Source organism: Protomyctophum bolini (genome assembly GCF_963924005.1).
Source record: "Protomyctophum bolini genome assembly, chromosome: 24".
Classification (NCBI taxonomy): Eukaryota; Metazoa; Chordata; class Actinopteri; order Myctophiformes; family Myctophidae; genus Protomyctophum; species Protomyctophum bolini.
In genome coordinates, this window is record NC_137885.1 from 17,714,459 (window position 1) to 17,732,088 (window position 17,630).

The following is a 17,630-nucleotide window of genomic DNA, read 5'->3' on the forward strand; positions in this document are numbered from 1 at the left end:
CGCGGCTGCACTAATAACTTTGGGGCAGGCCCGTCTAGAATTTGAATGGACAGGTATCAGTCAAAAGGGAGACATCGAAGAGGAAGGATGGAAGGGGAAGGATCAACACATTTCCCATGCGTGTTCGTGATGTCATGTCAGAGAAGCCACACTGTTATTAGAGTTTCTGAGCAGCAAGAGTTCTGTTACAGAGGACAGGACCGTGTTGAGTTCTTTGTATGTATTGTAATCCCATGTTTACGTACCAGAAGCAAGTGTTCTGGTATCATCATAGCCTTCATAAATGGCAGATATTAGATCAAAATCTTTTTTTCCACCTCCGATTCAGTTTAGACGATAAATCTGCCCTGAGCAGAAAATCTGACGTAATGCCTGGCTGACTAAATACTTCATTGTACTGGGATGTCTCAGACAGCTGGTTTCCTAACACAATTCTGGATTTTCTTTTTTGTTACATTTTGTTCCTAAAATGTATAATTTATAAACATATTTATAAATAATTTATACATTTATTATTTTATTAGTTATTTCTGAGCCCAGAAGATTCTAGGTCCAAATTAAGATCTCCACCAGCTTAAGAAAATATTGCACCTTATTGTCTTACAAAATATTTGCACACAGGTACAGTACTGTATATTGGAGCAGCCCGATGATTCCATTTAATCATTCCCACCAATTCCCATTGCAATCCGAACTGCAGACTCACTCCCAATCTTCCATCGTAATCTGAAAACCTCTACTCCATCTCTTAGCCCATAGCACTTGCCCTAGCCTCGACGACCTTACAGGCATATGCAAAGGCTCAATTTATGTAATTTACATAGCATTTTATGTAGTCATAACACTCTATAGTGTATATGCATAGTTTCATTATATATTATAGAGAATCTGCTAAATTATAATCACAATATTAATCCTTCTGCGGCTGCCTATACTTATGCTACGCTTGTGAGGATTAATAATAATATTCTATTATATTTTCAAACTAGGAAATGATAAATGAACAAAGTCTTCTAGTTTCCACACCTCCAACAGTTCATCTTCCATACGTGGCTCTGCTGACAGGCAGCCGGGGCGCTGCAGAGTGCACGAGAACGCCGGTTCACACCGATATCGGATCTTTGTGAATGTGCAGCTTACGGGGGGGAAGAACGGGAGATATAGCAGCAGCTTTCAGGCCTCCAAATGTCACGGGGTGCGTGACTGCGTGTGGGCGTGGGAGGTCCACGCACTGGAATGTGCAACAGCTGGAAGTGCCGGCTTGGCAGATGAGGGCGACGGGGGAGGCGAGCCCCGTTAGGTGGATGATGGGGGCACGCAGGGCCATGCAGAGGAGGAGGAGGAGGAAGGGCAGCCAGCCGGCCCCCATACCTCCCTCCACCCCATCTGTGGGAACTGGGAGCCGGGCAATTAATGGAGGCTTTTTTGCAATGAGGCAATGAGCTCTGTCCCCGGAGAGAGCAGAGCTTAAGACTTACATCCCATCAGATATGCCTCCCCTCCCTCTCTCCCCCTCTCTCTCTCTCTCTCTCTCTCTCCCTGTCCCTTGCTGCCTCCGTCATTATGTCAGCTGCTGTTCTCCATTCTCCGTAAAGATGATTTGCACATCATCTGCTGGTGTTCTCACTGTTTTTGTCCACCCATTTAGCAGTGCACACGCTGGCGTGTATTTATCCTTAGTGATACGCTACCCTTGTTATTTCTTTATTTGCCAATTGAACCCTAAACTTATAGTTGCACGTCAAGTAGTGAAGATTGCTTGTAGAGCTGCTAGTTTTGCCATATGTTCACCTATTACGATATGCCCAGAATAAGGACGCTAGGGTTCTTCGTTTCTATTATTGAATTGTATACGATTGTATCAGTGTTGATGAATTTCAATCTGAAATGGCTGTGTGTTGCTGTCAAGAGCCCATAGGCAATTAGGCATTCTGAGTAAATTGTGTGTGTTGTTTTTGTTGTTTGCCTTCAGACAGTGTACAGAGACAGGAAATTGAGAAAGAGGAGACGAGATCTTCAACGCAGGTCTGCACACAGAAATGGACCGGAGATGTTGTTGCAATTATGTGGTCGTCATTAATGACTGGCGGCGCTCCCTATGTGTTTTTCATTCTAGCAGCACGGGGGCCCGTGGATGGTAATGTTGTTGGTCAGTCACTTCATTTGCTGGTCTGTCCGTCTGTCCACTGCATTGGTTTCAGACAAGCTATTTCAAAATCTTCATTAACTGTGCACCTTCATGCATGATACGGAATACTGATGACCCCAATGACCTTTACACTAGCGCCACCTTCACGACAAAAAAATGATAATCTATTGCAGGATGAACCTGCTATTGATATAGGTGATCGCATGGCCTACCACCAGCTTTCAAGCCAAAGTTGAGTGCCAATATCCAGTTGAGTGTAAGGAGAACATAAGCATGGCGTCTTGTTGACCGACAACATCAAGTCATTCTTTTGTGTTGTTTTAAATAGTGATTATTATTTTTTTACTTTTTTTTTAAAATCTTTTCACCAAATAATGAAGTGATTTTGATTTTGTGAGGTAAAGCTGTTGAACATAGAAGGTGATCCTCTCATGCTCTACCCCTCATTTCATCCTTTTTCAAATCTTGGCATCCTCAAGTTCACCGTTTCGGTATTACCGGTATTCCAATTCACAAGTTCCCTGCATGGCTTCTGCACTGAACCAAATGCCAGGCGCCATTCAAACAAGTCGCTGCTAAAGGGATTCATCTCCTAAACTTATGTTGGTGCAGGTGTCTGCATGTTTGCTTTCCTCATCCAATTACGCTATAGGCTAGATGAATGTAGGGAACAGGGAGGACGTTAAGAGTTCTGCCCTGGGACACGTACTGTATGCCTAAATGATGTTCCCTTGTACAGCGGTGTCGTATACTGTACACCGTCCTAAGTATAAATCAGCCTTCAGACAAGTAACATGGCTGTCCCAGAGATCAGACATGTGACTTTTCACTTCCATGGTCTGTCTCTGTAATTACCTGTAATATGTTCAACTTTCCAGACGGCATGATTTGCACATTTTTGAAACATCGTTTCATCGCTTCTCTCGTCCCGAGAGAAGCTTGCAGTAGCCTATGTGTGTGAGCAGTTGAATACTAAAGTATATCATTTTGAGGAATTTTCACTTTACTGGAGTATTTTAAAATTGCAGTACTTTTACTTCTACTCCACTACATTTCAGAGGCAAAATATTGTACTTTTACTCCACTACACTTTATAGTTACTAGTTTCGTAGTAACTAGTAACTAAGTAGTAAAAGTTAGTTACTAGTTCTGTAGAAACAAACATACATGAACCACTTCCGCCCTATATACATGTACTGTATATATGTACAAGCTCACAATATGTCGCGATGCAGATGCAGATACAGATCTGCTATTTTCTAAAGATTTTGTGAAATATGTGAAGTACTTTCTACTTTTGGTACTCTTAAGTACATTTTGATACCAATACGGTTGTACTGTTACTCAGCTTCTGACTGTTTCGGAGTATTTCTACACTGCCGTATTGATACTTCTACTCAAGTAAAACATTTGAGTGCTTTTTCCCCCACCACTGCACATATGTGTTCTCTTCATGCTGGAGACACTCTGAGGAGACTCACTCATCAACTCCACACAAGGGCGGGGGGGGGGGGGGGGGGGGACGGACAGGAGGGGGGAGGAGCCGCAGTGTGACTCGTCAGCCAATGAGTTCTGCAAGCCTAGACACTGGGGTCTCCCGCTATGCGTGGTCGTGCGTGTGTTTACGTACGTGTGTGTGTGTGTGTGTGTGTGTGTGTGTGTGTGTGTGTGTGTGTCAGACAGCGCTCTGGCAGAGGGAGGGTCTCTGAGCGTGCAGCGGGCTGTTTGTCTGTGGTCTGCATCATTTGGTAGTTCCTCGGCGGCCCATGCATGGAGGAGCAGGGATTTAACTGTTGTTGACCCGCTGGCTGTAACAGGTGCGTCCCCCAGAAGACACTCGTATACCTGACCACCTCAGAGAGAGAGAGAGAGAGAGTAATGGCCGGTGTCCAGCTGTGGTTCCTGCTCCTGGTCCTGGGTGCCGGGACCTTGGTGGACGCGTGGTTTTGGGTCAAGGATCCGAACCCAACGCAGGCCACCACCACGCCGGGACCCAGGAAGGCCCCCGCGGCGCCCAAAGGAGGCAAGAAAAAGGACGACCTAGCCGGGGTCGGGAAGGAAATCATCGACGTGGCCAGCGGCATCCGTAAGTTTGTGGAGAAGTGGGACGAGACCGACCCGACCGTGTGGACCACTACTAACGGAGGACTGGGAGACGAGACCCCTAACAGCACCACCACCACCACGGGTAATGGGGGGGGAGGGGTAGCCGAAGGCTCTGGGGCAGGCGGGGACGGGGGGTCGGGGTCCGGGGCCGGTTCCCTGGACGCCTCCTCGGGCGACGCGCCGGTGCTTTCCGTTTCCTCTGGCTCCGACCCGCCGCCGTTCTCGTGCCACCCCGTGCCCTCCGATTGGCCCATTTGCGCCGGCAGGGCGTTGTCGTCGTCCACCAGCAGCAGGCGGCACCTCGCGCTGCCCAACTATTTCAACCACACCTCCGTGGAGCAGGTGGGGGCGGTGCTGCGGGAGTGGGCGTGGCTGGCGAGGAGTGCCGGCGGGTGCCACCACGGCGCAGAGTGGTTCCTCTGTCTCCTGTTGGCGCCCGGCTGCCCCGAGGTGGCGGCGCCCAGCGCCTCCTCCTCCTCCTCGCCGTCTGCCCGGGATCGGGTCCCCGCATCCGCCCCGCGCCTCCTGCCTTGCCGCAGCTTCTGCCATGTTCTGCAGGACAGCTGCTGGCCACAGCTGGAGAACGGGCGTCTCCCCGTGGAGTGCCATCTCCTGCCCGACAGGGGAACGCCCTGCGTATCAGTTAGTAACCGGAAAGGTAACTCCGGCGGGTTAAAATGTATCCACCCCGCGCCCCCCCCTGCGGCGGCTGCGATACATTTTGAATCCGATGTCGTCTGGCTTGTCTTGCTGACGTCGTTTCTGCTGGCTGCGTGCGTGTCGTACTTCCCATTCTGGCCGATCACACGGCCCGTTTCCAATGCTTTGATCTCTGCCTGACTTGGCAGAGATCGCCTTTCTGCAGGCCATCACTCCTGATCTTGTGTTGTTGTTGGCGCTTGTCATTCTGCTCTGCATTTATTTTTGAGAAGTGGCTTGACTGACTGCGAATGCATGGCCCCACACGCATCAAACCACTTACTGCCACAGGTTGCATGCTATACCGCTTGTCACTCTCCTGTCAGCTGCACAGCAATGAGGCTGAGCCCCACAGTTCACACCCTGAGCTAAGCAGCAACCACAGCTATTTATAATAGCACAAATATGTGATATGCAACATTTTTAATGCAAACATGTACTGCGAGTGAGTTTTATTTGCACTCAATCCTTTTTGGGATTCTGCAACTGTGATTTTGTACAATACAGGACATTGCAAGAACGCCACATTAGTTATTTATGGGAATTGGGAATGGAACAAATGAATGTGTCCGATAGGAAAGGTTTTTGGAAACAGGAAAAGACCTTGAGACCAGCTCTCACACTGTGGAAAAAGTCATTATGTTGCCATTATGTTCAGTGCAATTGTAGAAGGTATAGAATCTGTAGGAAAAGTAAATGCTTTAAAATGGCCAGAAATCCAATTTCCCTGAGCAGAGCCTCTTACGACAGAAGGAAACACTCTGGGGACCTCAGGGGTCAGGCCAACTTGCTTTTAGCAGCTCCATAAATTGCACATAATACACGATTCATATGGGAATTGATGGCCCGTGTTCAAACACATAAAACAACTACTCCTTCCATGTTTATCAACCAATTTGTTTTTCCCATAGAGGTTTCTGGTTGGAAAGAGTAGGAGGTCTGGTTTTACGTGTCAACTCGTCTTTCTTTTAATATCAAGTGCCACTTTATTCCAGATAGGGTTCTTGTTTGGATAACCTTTGCATCTTTTCCAACACATGTTCTTAGTCTAAGCGCATACAAACGGCAGCCATTTTTCTCTTACATTACACTCATTGAGGTTCCCCACACCTATTAAAAAAGATCACACCTGTGTGAAGTGAGGGGCGCTCTTATCATCCTACATCATCTAATTCCGGCCAATCTGAATTTGTGTCCTCACCTTGTGTAGGACAAAGTTTGTGTTTGCAAATGCACTTAAAAAATCGTTTTTGTGCAATCATTTGTGCTGTTTAGTTTGAGTACAGGGGAAACTCTCCATATATGGTTTTGATGCTGCCTCACTCTCAAGGGAAGATAGCAAACCTTGCTGTCCTTTGACAGTTCACTGTTTATATTGGCTATACCCCAAACACCTTAGTGCTTAGACACGGTAAAATCCACAGTGTTCATAACTTTAACTCTGTGTGTACTTTAACAAAGTCCATTTGGTTACATAAACACAGAGAATGGCGCACATAAACGTCTTGGATTCGTGGATTTTCCGTATCTTGTATGTTCTGTATTCACCCATGTTATGGCAAAGCATCTTATTTCAGTGTGGAGAGCAGCTATTACTTATTGTGTAGACATCTCGTGCTGAAAACGCAAGTCTGTAGCATTGTCCGTACACAGCCTGCCTAGGAGATAATCAGAGGGCATCCGCTCCCTTATCCTGCGATCGCATTCTACCACCATGGCCGTGCCACGCATATCTATAGTATCTTCTGCACTGTGCGATTGTTGTGGATCACAGTCTGCGGTCGGACATCAGCTGGCATGGAATGCGCCATGCGACCAGTGAGCTCTGGGGTCTCAGCGTCTAAAGACATAGAGAAACAATAGCACTATCTGATCCAGATTTTGAGGAGGGGGTGGGCTCCTTTGCGTTTATGATGCAGGCCGTGGGTGGGGGAATGATCTTGGGAAGAGTGTTGCGATTGTGTCGCCCCCCCCCCCCCCCCCCCCCCCCCCTCCGTGTGTGAGAAAGAGAGGAGCGAGGGTGGTGGTGTTGATAACAAGGGAATCCTTGTGGCGGAGATGAGACAGTACTGCTCAAAGACTCCATCAGGGGTCATAGGGCGACAGCGAGTTGCACACCCTCATGCACGCACTCGCTGCCAATAGCAACCAATTATAGTGAATGGTCGCTAATTCGATTTGTGGCTGGCCATCAGAGGACGAGCTGAGACCGTACGTGTGACCATGTAAGAGACGCTTTTATGTCGGCAGGAAACAGTCTTTCACTCATCGTCGAGGACAGAAATACAGTCTTCCTGTCCAAAGAAGAGATCAAAGCCCAGTGATAATCGCTTTAGACAGCAAGGGCAATAAATATAGGCTGGATTCGGTCTTGGTGACATTCGTCCGGAGACGCGACAGTACAGCACATCACAACGCCTGCGGTGTCATCAAGGGACATCAAATTAGAAAGGGAACCCGTGGCGTAATATTGGTAGTAAACAATACATATCATTCAACATGTATTATAATAGTACACAGTCAACTTTATATTAACAGTCAGTCAGTGTTGGATACAGTAAAGCAGTCATATCTACACACAGTGTCCAGATTGTCCACTCGGATAATGACGGACTGGATCAGAGCCGAGGTGAGACCGCCAAAGATGCCCTTACAAAGTCTAGTGCTGGCGACAGGCTGATGTCATCCAAACTGAGGCCGTTTGTTTTCCCTGATCCCCCTATCAGCCAACTTTAATTGCCCGTGCTCTCAGCGAACCAAACATGGCTTAAGAGCTGGGGGGGGGGGGTTCTAACAGAGTTGCCCCAGCTGTGTCGCCTCTGTTTTGAAGTGTTGGGCAGAGTTTTGCCTATCCTCCCCCCAAGTATAGTTCACGTTTACCCAGCGGGTACAATTACCTATGAATGTGTTAATGGTCGGACCCATTGGCTTTTGTCGTCGAAGGGTGAGAGGGGAATAGAGTCACTTGACACTAGACTGTCTGTCTGCCTGTGCCTGAAGAGTCCAAACTGACTGTTAAAAGTGTACTGGTTAAGTCATCAATTTGCAGGTGTGGGGTTGGGGCAATCAATTGGCTGAGGCAGAGGCTGGGAATTGCACAGGTGAGGGGACTCAGGCTGACAGACTCGGTACCGGGCACTGCACTCCCTGTGGGGGTGTGGAACGCATGTGTCGAATGTGAAGTGACAAGTCGGTGGGGCAAACGGTTGTCGAGTTACATGCATTACAACCGTACACACACGCACTCACGCAAACACACAGACGTGGCGCATTTATAGTAGGATGGTTCTTGTTTTTAAATGTTGCACATTATGGCATATCGCAAACAATCACAAGTGAGCACCTTGCTTTGTAATTGTAGCTCTTTTAAGGTGGGCCCCATTTTGTATGCCAATGGAAAGAGACAGCAAAACTACTTTGATGTCATACATATCCTTCTGCATAGTTATCGTTAACATATCCACAAAATAAAACCAAAATGACCTGCAGTTTCTTTTTCCACATCTCTGCAACAGAGATGAAACTACCTCGCACCGCCCTGGGGAGGTGCTTCACACTTTGAAGACCCTTCGAGCAGACCATTGGTGCCAAGAAACTAATGGAGTTTGTTTGTTTTAACTGGCATGAAGTTTGCACGCAGCGTCAGCCCAATGTGAGCTTTAGGGACTGCTATTTAATGAGAGCTACAGTACAATGCACCGATTCCCTCATGGTCCACTTTCCCATGGACATGCATTTCCTTAGACTCTTCCTTAGACTGTCTTTTGCATGTCTCGCCACCACACACACACACACACACACACACACACACACACACACACTTCCTCATCCCTTTGCCCCATCCCACACACTTGTACATCAGACCTTTCTTTTCGTTATCCTCATTGCACTTCCTGTGGGATATATGTTGGAAAACACCCTATCTCAATGATCTACGGAAATAGACTGGGTCATTGTCTGCAAGGCCGTAAAATGTCCCTCAGCATAAACTGGAAATTCCAAAATGAACCATCAAGTCAGAGCTCCAGTGGCGTGCACAGATAGACACTACAGTAGGTGGTGCTAGAGCACCTGCCCTTTGCCCTCTGGACAGCAATGTGCCCTTTTGAAAAAAATCAATAAAAAATAGTATGTGGATTGTGGACCATGGTGACATTGATCAATTCTTGATGAAAAATCCAATATATTATTTATGCCCCAAAATCAATAAATCTCACACTATTAAGGCAACTGGCTTAAAAAGGGTTTTTTTCTTCACTTGAGCACCTACCCCTCTAAATTCTGTGCATGCCACTGCAGAGCTTGAATGTGAAGTGTTACTTTTGAATTAATATTATAACAATATTATGATGTATGCACTATGCAGCACATTAACCATTATTATAAGAAGTCTGTTGACTAAATCTATAGTTGATTTAGTCTAACATGTATTTTGGCTGGACTTGATGCCGTCGTAATGGCAGATTTTACACGCGTTGTGAGCTTGTAGATCGGCTATTTTCAACCAAGTGTAAAATGACTTGTCTTTTGCTTATACTGGATCTCTTGTCCACTAGTCCCCTTCCTAACATTTTAGTTTCCATTTAGTTTTCGTCAGTGAAAAAAGGTAGTCGACGAACATTTTCATAGTCATAGTATTAGTCGACAAAATCAACACTGGATCTGACCACAGCTGGACGGGTCCTGTCGCCATGTGAGATTAGCCAGTAGCAGGTGCACTCTGTGGGAATCATTGTAACCCATATTCGACTCTCCAGTGCTAATTGGCTGAAGTCCCACACAGATCTCGCTGATGTGTATGTTGGATAAAGTTACGTCACTGACCACTCAACACTGCGTGCGTGCGTGCGTGCGTGCCTGCGTGCGTGCGTGTGTGAGAAAACATGTGTTATGCATTAACCCAGACAGATTTCAAGTTAGCCACTGCAGATGTGACAGAAGTTTAGTTTGCACCATGCAAGTTCTCTTGACAGCTTTGCCCCAAGGGACGCATATAATGCCACTGTTATCACCCTGTAAACCGATTATTGCACTGAAAGATTATTGCTGTGAACACGACTCCCCAGAGAATTTATTTTAACACTGAACATTTGCCATGCCAGTGAATGATTAAAGTCTGAAGGCTTTGCATTAGGAGTGTAGATTGTAGCAGCGAATTAAGTCATGCTTCAGTCAGTGCTAAAGAGGCGGTATTTCACTGTGAAGAAAGGAAATGTAGTTAATTTACCTTCGATCCAATTGTAGCATTGTCATTTATCTGATGTATTTTTAAACAGAGGTGCCCAGTCACTGTGTGTCAAGTGTGTTTTCCGATTCTTTACCACATTGAAGTACCGGGAACACCGGGAACGTGGTGAATAAACTATACAAAAATGCATTGTGAACATCTCACATCACGTTAGTTTGGTTGATGCTTTTATTTTAACATGAATATGGTGCTTGCCTTTATTGATGTACTCATGTGAAAATGCAGTTCATGGAAATTGAAGTTCACATTTTGCCATTTGGAAGGCAGAAGTACGATTCCCAGCGTAACATGACAGGTAATTTGCATGTTAATTAAAATATGGATTCAAAACCGACCGGTTTCCTGTGTGGGAAACCAACCAACTACCGTTCAGCCAAACACCCGGCCGGCCAAGACAAAGAATAGGTTTGTGGGCTACAGGCAGGGCTACTCTGCTAGACAGCCATGTGAAGTCCCAAGTCAAAACGCTTTTATTACCGCACGCAATTAGTGAGCATCTATTCTACAAAGATACAGAGTGCGTGTGCTTTATTTGACAGCCAGCGTGTGAGACCTCTTTCACACAACGGTTTTTATCATAATTTGTACAGTTTAAAAGCTTTTGACAGTCATTAATGACAATGGGTGGAAAATATAGCTCTCTACCCTGGAGGCATCTGTCAGATGGCCAATGAGTTATAGCTTCCTCTGCACTCGGTTCTGCTTTGAATTTGTCATCATAAGCCGATGTATACACTATACAGAACACCATTAACAAAGGCTTGGGAAAGTCTTATAGTCTGTGACCAGTTAGTGACCTTCTAATGTGCAGTTAGGACGTTTTGGTCAGCTCCTATCGAGATAGGGCTGTAGTCATGAATTTATTGTGACAGGCCACCCTCGAGACACTGTTGTTAGGATTCGGAACTACTGTATATCTGCTGATCTTAGTGCTTTGGTCCCATGTGGTGAGAATTCATGTGAATCTAATAGTCAGTCTCACAGATAGTTGCTCATTCTAGTACCCTACAGGGCTATTTTAGTCTATGGGAACTGAATCAGCAAATCTTTTCCATGTGCAAAATATTCCTTTGACCTCTTCACCCACACCAAAAGTCACTCTGAAGTTTGTCCGCGTTAATATTGTTTCGCTTACTAGATTGCCATCATGCATACCTGCCGTTTGTCGTGAGCATAGTAGATCTGCTATTTTCAAAAGATTTTTACACTATTTGAAAACTTGAAACGGGACATTCCGCATGAGGACTGTCGCCTTTGGTACTTTAAGTACATTTTCATGCCGATACATTTGGACTTTTATACTCAAGTACATTTGTTATTCCGGACTTTTACTTGTAACAGAGTACTACGTATACATTGCAGTAATGCGAGTACTTTTGAGGCCAGTGGTCGTTAATGATCTTTGCAGGAGGGCTAGCAGTGTCTTAGGAAACAGGAACTGTGGTGAGATGGTGGGGGGATTGAACACGCCAAAGGCTATAGAGGTCTTCCGACAGAGCAGGAAGTACTGTCCACATAGGGGGATTTATGGCACGTACACTGCAACATGAATTATGATGGCACATGTGGTGTGTATCTGATTTACACACACTACACTTCTCATGGCACAGAAAGGTGCCATCACGTCAGCATCAGTGTTGGGGGTGTTGTTGCATTACATAAGTAACACATGATGCATTCACTTTTTCTAATGGATTCATTTCAGAGATTTAAGCTTGTAATGAATTCATGCAGGGTTCAATTTATAAAACAAAATTGTGTGTGCTGTCTGTGTGTGTGTGTGTGTGTGTGTGTGGGGGGGGGGACACGAGTGACTAATTCCTGTGCCAGTTGCCGTGGGCTCCCCCCGCCCCCCCATTCTCGACAGGATGACAGCGCGAGCTGCGAGCGGAAAGAGAATTGTTGGGGCGGTTTCTCTGTATGGTTTACGATAGGCAGGCATTCATATTGTTGGGGAGGTGTCTCTGTATCGTTTACGATAGTCAGTCATTCATATTGTTGGGGAGGTGTCTCTATCGTTTACGATAGTCAGGCATTCATATTGTTGGGGAGGTGTCTCTGTATGGTTTACGATAGGCAGGCATTCATATTGTTGGGGAGGTGTCTCTGTATGGTTTACGATAGGCAGGCATTCATATTGTTGGGGAGGTGTCTCTGTATCGTTTACGATAGTCAGTCATTCATATTGTTGGGGAGGTGTCTCTATCGTTTACGATAGTCAGGCATTCATATTGTTGGGGAGGTGTCTCTGTATGGTTTACGATAGGCAGGCATTCATATTGTTGGGGAGGTGTCTCTGTATGGTTTACGATAGGCAGGCATTCATATTGTTGGGGAGGTGTCTCTGTATGGTTTACGATAGGCAGGCATTCATATTGTTGGGGAGGTGTCTCTGTATGGTTTACGATAGGCAGGCATTCATATTATTGGGGAGGTGTGTCTGTATCGTTTACGATAGTCATGGGCATTCATATTGTTGGAGAGGTGTCTTTGTATCGTTTATGATAGTCAGGCATTCATATTGTTGGGGAGGTGTCTCTGTATCGTTTACGATAGGCAGGCATTCATATTTGATAGTCTGTTGCGTGGTCGCGGCCAGAGGAGCGGGGAGGCGGGTTGGCGGGTGTGTGCGCGACTGTGCGTGCGCGTGATTAGTTAATCTTACAGCTGGCAGGCTTGAAGTTTTTCACTTACTTACGTACTTCATGTTTTGTATTTTCCTCTAAATGTGGCTGAAAAAATTTGTAAATACCCAAATAAATAAGACATGTGTTGTTGTGAAAGTAAAGATTTCATAGCACATATCAAAGACAGACGCTGCTGGAGTGGAAGTGAATGGGATAGAGTTGTACAAATTGCATCTTAATAAATTGAGTTGTCTGTAATAATGCAATATGTTGAGCATTTTGTATTCATATCATGTTCATAGGAAATGATGCAGAGTCCATAAATGGTCTAGCCATAATTTATAGCCATAATTTGCTACTGTAAGTTACATGTGGGTGTCACGCACTGAAAACAGCAGATTTACAAGCCCTCAACACATCACGCTGCAACATGCATTGTGTGCTGGCAGATCGGTTATACTTTTGGTGCGAGACACTACCGCCACGCTACTGAAGTGGAAATCAGACACAAGAACAAGACCCAAGGAAGGAGACTTCACTCACTGACTTGTCTTTTGAATTTGTCCTCGTGGGGATAGGCTTGAGCGCTTGACTAACTTAAAACAACAGGAGGAACCCAGCTTTAGTTAAAGCAGTGGTGGTCAATGTGCGGTCAACATGTCGCTGGGATTCTCTCATTGAGGTCTGTGGTTCACCATTTTGACCTCAGGGGGCTATGGGTGGTTTGGCCTATCGAATTAGACGTCTGTATTATTCCACCACATTATGACCCGAGGGCTTTTGGTGGACTCAGTGAATCAGACTTAAATTGGCTACTACTTATCTGCACTTCCTTCTTCTCACTGGCCATTTAGTTAGCCCAGGTGCTAGGTATATGCTCACATGCTATTCCTGTTACTTTGTACCATTAATATCGGTATCTATAATATCTTTGTTTTCTTGCACTTCTTAATTTTTCGACCACTTACCCATGCCGTTGTTGCCTGTGGATATTAACTTCTTGTCTCTCTACGAGCAGAGTTTTGAGATTTAAATAACTCAATAAAAACACTTTTTATTTCCTCTGTTGTTTGTTTTAATTGTTTTATTCCGTTACAGAGGAGAGTGGCGTGTCTCTGCTCCAGTTGATTGGAGACCCTCCGCCAAATGAGATCACCCGGATACTGGGGCCGGGCGGCAGCGTGGCCTACCTCTTCGGGCCCTCTGCGACGGCCGGCCAGCCGGCCCTGGCTCACGTGCCCAACCCGTTCTACCGCCACTTCTCCCTGCTTTTCCACGTCAAGCCGAGGACCGACGAACAGGCCGTGCTGTTCTCCATCACCGACGGCCCGCAGAAGTTCATGTACATCGGCGTCAAGCTGAGCCGCGTGGCGCCCGGGGGCACCCACCGCAGGTCGGGACGGGCTAGCTGTCACCATTACACATTTTTAATAATATCTTTTGAGTGGTGCAACCACTCCTATAGACCGCTCTATGAGTGTCCCTGAGTCCCTGGGTCTGTCCCTGGCTGGGTCCCATGTAGGTATGCGTTTGTTGTGTCTTCTGTTTTGCAACGTGTCTGAGCTGTTTGTCTTTGTCATAAAGATTTAGAAATCTATAAAAAATCAGACCCATCTGAAGTGAGTGGTGCTGTACTGTACTGTACTTGTGCTGTGTGTGTGTGTGTGTGTGTGTGTGTGTGTGTGTGTGTGTGTGTGTGTGTGTGTGTGTGTGTGTGTGTGTGTGTTAAGCTGTGCAACAGTGACACTTGCTGGTGAACAAACGCTATAACACTATTTTTGTGCTCGGACAGACCCAGGGACACACATAGCTGTCTATAGGAGTGGTTGCACCACAAAAAAAAAACATATTTTGTAGGGCCACTTCCCTACTTCCTCTTCAGGTGTTAGCGATGATATACTAATTAAGGCTCTGTTCTATTTAGTGTCCAGTGGTTTGCAGATTTTGGACACTATTTTGACGATCGTGACAAAATTGTCGCAATTATTATTGCGACAATTTTAAGAATTGCGATTAGATGATTATGTAACACCCGTGTCCATCCTAACAGGCTGCACTTCTTCTACACCGAGCCCGACTCGGAGGAGTCGTACGAGGCGGCCGCCTTTGACGTGCCGCGCCTCACCGAGACCTGGACGCGCTTCTCGCTTTCCGTGTTCGAGGACCAGGTCACGTTCTACCAGGGCTGCGACTCCACGCCGCAGGTGGTCAAGTTCGAGCGCTCGCCCGACGACATGGAGCTGGACCCCGCCGCGGGCATCTTCGTGGGCCAGGCGGGCGGAGCCGACCCCGACCGCTTCCAGGTAACGTGGCAGGCAGTGTTGATTTTGATTTTAGTTTAGTGTTTAGTTTAGTGTTTTGAATAGTTTTCATTTAGTTGTAGTTACATGTTAGCCTCCTGGAATGTTTTAGTCGACTAAATATCATAATAGTTTTGTCAGCTAAATCTACAGTTGATTTTAGTCGACCAAATTGTATTTTGGCGGGCCTTGATGTTGTCGTACTGGCAGATTTTTCACTTGCTGAAAATAGCCGATCTACAAGATCACAATGCCCTCATGCGTTGTGAGCTAAAGTAAAAGTACCTCAAAAATGTACTTAAGTACAGGACTTGAGTAAATATAGTTAGTTATTTTCCACTGCTGACCATAGCTGTCAGTGGGGCTGAATAGTAGTTTTGAGTCATTTAAGTGCCCTAAGAAATTCTGATAATTCAACTTTGAATTTATAGCCCTTTTTTAAATTGATTTTATATTTCAGAATCAGAACTGTAACATTTTTAATTGGCCCATAAGGCCACATTAAACTGAGCTTGGGGCAGTAGAGGCCAGCAGTACAAGGATATACTGTAGGGCTGTCCTCGACCAAAATAATTCTTAGCTTATTTATAGTCATGGGAATTTGTCAACTAATTAATTGGTTAATTTGATCAAATAATCTGTTGTATTTTTTGCTGCATACAATCATACAGATTGGTGAGGTTGAGAAGTGAATTATGATTTCATTATGGCTACTGGCTATTGGCCTATAGACTGTTAGAATCAAAAGGGCTATATCTAGAGTTTATGGGAAATGTGCTCAAATACATCAAGTTCAAACAGCCATTATTCACAATTTCAAGTGAGTAATTGTCTTGTTGCACAGAATGGGTCTCGAGCAGACTTCTGTATCACGTTTTGGGTCAGGCCGGCCTTCTTTAGGCAGAATTGGCTCAAGCTTGTACAGCTTGAGCCAGCACACATGTTGAGTTCAAATGTATATAATGTATATATCCTAAATCCCTACTTGAAGCTCTCCCTGTGGCATATCGTCAGTGTCTGGGTCACTCGTTACTAACAAGAAAGACAGACTTAATCCTCCTCCTATCCTCTGTAAAGCTATATGACACGACCTTTCACCTCTGACCCCGGCCTTGTGCCCAGTCAGTGACCCAGCTGACCACATGTGATGGTCACATGAACCCTGAAAGTGACAAAGTGGTAATTAAAATCCTTAAATATTTCTCGTGGCCTGTAGTTTCCACTGAATGTCTCCAATGGGTTTGCACTTTCCCCCCCCAGTTTCTGCACCTCCACTGTGTGTGTGTGTGTGTGTGTGTGTGTGTGTGTGTGTGTGTGTGTGTGTGTGTGTGTGTGTGTGTGTGTGTGTGTGTGTGTGTGTGTGTGTGTGTGTGTGTGTGTGTGTGTGTGTGTGTGTGTGTGTGTGTGTGTGTGTGTGTGTGTGTGTGTGTGTGTGTGTGTGTGAGATACGGTATATCTTCATCTTTTCTATTATATCCTATTTGTCCGTTTTATACCTGTGTCTGATCATCCTTTACATGTACAACCCGACTCTTTTGTTTCCATTTTGCCATCCAGGAGATCAAAGGTCATGAAATCCATTTGCTCCGCAGGCATGTACCACGTTTGACGTGGTGAAAGTGGGCCGGTACGCCGTGCTTTTGACTCCGTTATAACGGAAGTCAAAAGCGCTCTCTCTGGCCCCAGGCTGATCAGACACCCTCTATCTCTATATGTCTCTAATATACACTCTATGGGCTGTATTTTGCGTGTCTTAAGTACCTGGTCTTATTACTTAACTTAAGACCTGGAGGCGTAATCAATGCCATTTGGCTATTCTGAGTGGCCAAAGAGCATTGACCACGCCTCCAGGTCTTATGTTAAGTAATAAGACCTGGTACTTAATACACGCAAAATACTATATGTCTAATGTGATTGTCTCTGTGTGCCCCGTTGGTGTCAAAAGCGTCCGTCCATTGAATTAATCTCAGACGGTGTGCGCACGGACGAGAGGAGATATACGAGCTCATAGCACGCCACTCCTCGCTGCCGCCAAAGCGCTGAGCACAGAGAGCGTGTTACACTACTGTTTCCCCAAACAGTGGGTCGGGACCCAATTGTGGGTCGCAGACACATTGTTATGGCTCCCCTTATTTTTTTCCCCATGTTTTTATGAATTAAAAAATGAATTCAATGATTTATTTTCAGTGATTTCATGAAGAAATAAAATAAAAATCTAAGAAATTCCATAAATTAGAACCAATATTTAGAACATGTAGATCTGCTATTTTCACTCGTTTGGGTCCCCGGGGCGAATATCTAAGTTCTGTGTTGGGTCACGGTATAAAAGGTCTGGGACAACCACGGTGTTACACTGTGGATGCTATGAGTCATGTCTCGGCCACGCTCGCATTTTCCACCTCTCGGCAAGATTCATGTTGTGACCTGATTGATTGCCAGCTGTGTGGAATAACAGACAGGAGTTTTGTCATGTCAATGGAATCGCTCACTGTCAGTGTGTG

The 17,630-nt window shown here is 45.7% G+C and overlaps 1 protein-coding gene across 6 annotated transcripts in view; it reads left to right on the forward strand.

Moving 5' to 3' along the window:
• col18a1b (collagen type XVIII alpha 1 chain b) overlaps positions 1-17,630 on the forward strand; it is a 65,702-nt gene that overhangs the window by 15,662 nt on the left and 32,410 nt on the right. For 3 of the 6 annotated variants that reach the window (XM_080758020.1, XM_080758022.1, XM_080758023.1), the window contains exons 1-3: positions 3,889-4,337; positions 13,928-14,222; positions 14,880-15,132. In XM_080758020.1, coding sequence (XP_080614146.1) covers positions 4,028-4,337; positions 13,928-14,222; positions 14,880-15,132 — 858 coding nt within the window. In that variant the 5' untranslated portion in view covers positions 3,889-4,027. Of the gene's footprint in view, positions 1-3,888; positions 4,338-13,927; positions 14,223-14,879; positions 15,133-17,630 lie in introns of those variants that run through there. The other 3 variants (XM_080758021.1, XM_080758024.1, XM_080758025.1) reach the window with 3 other exon arrangements.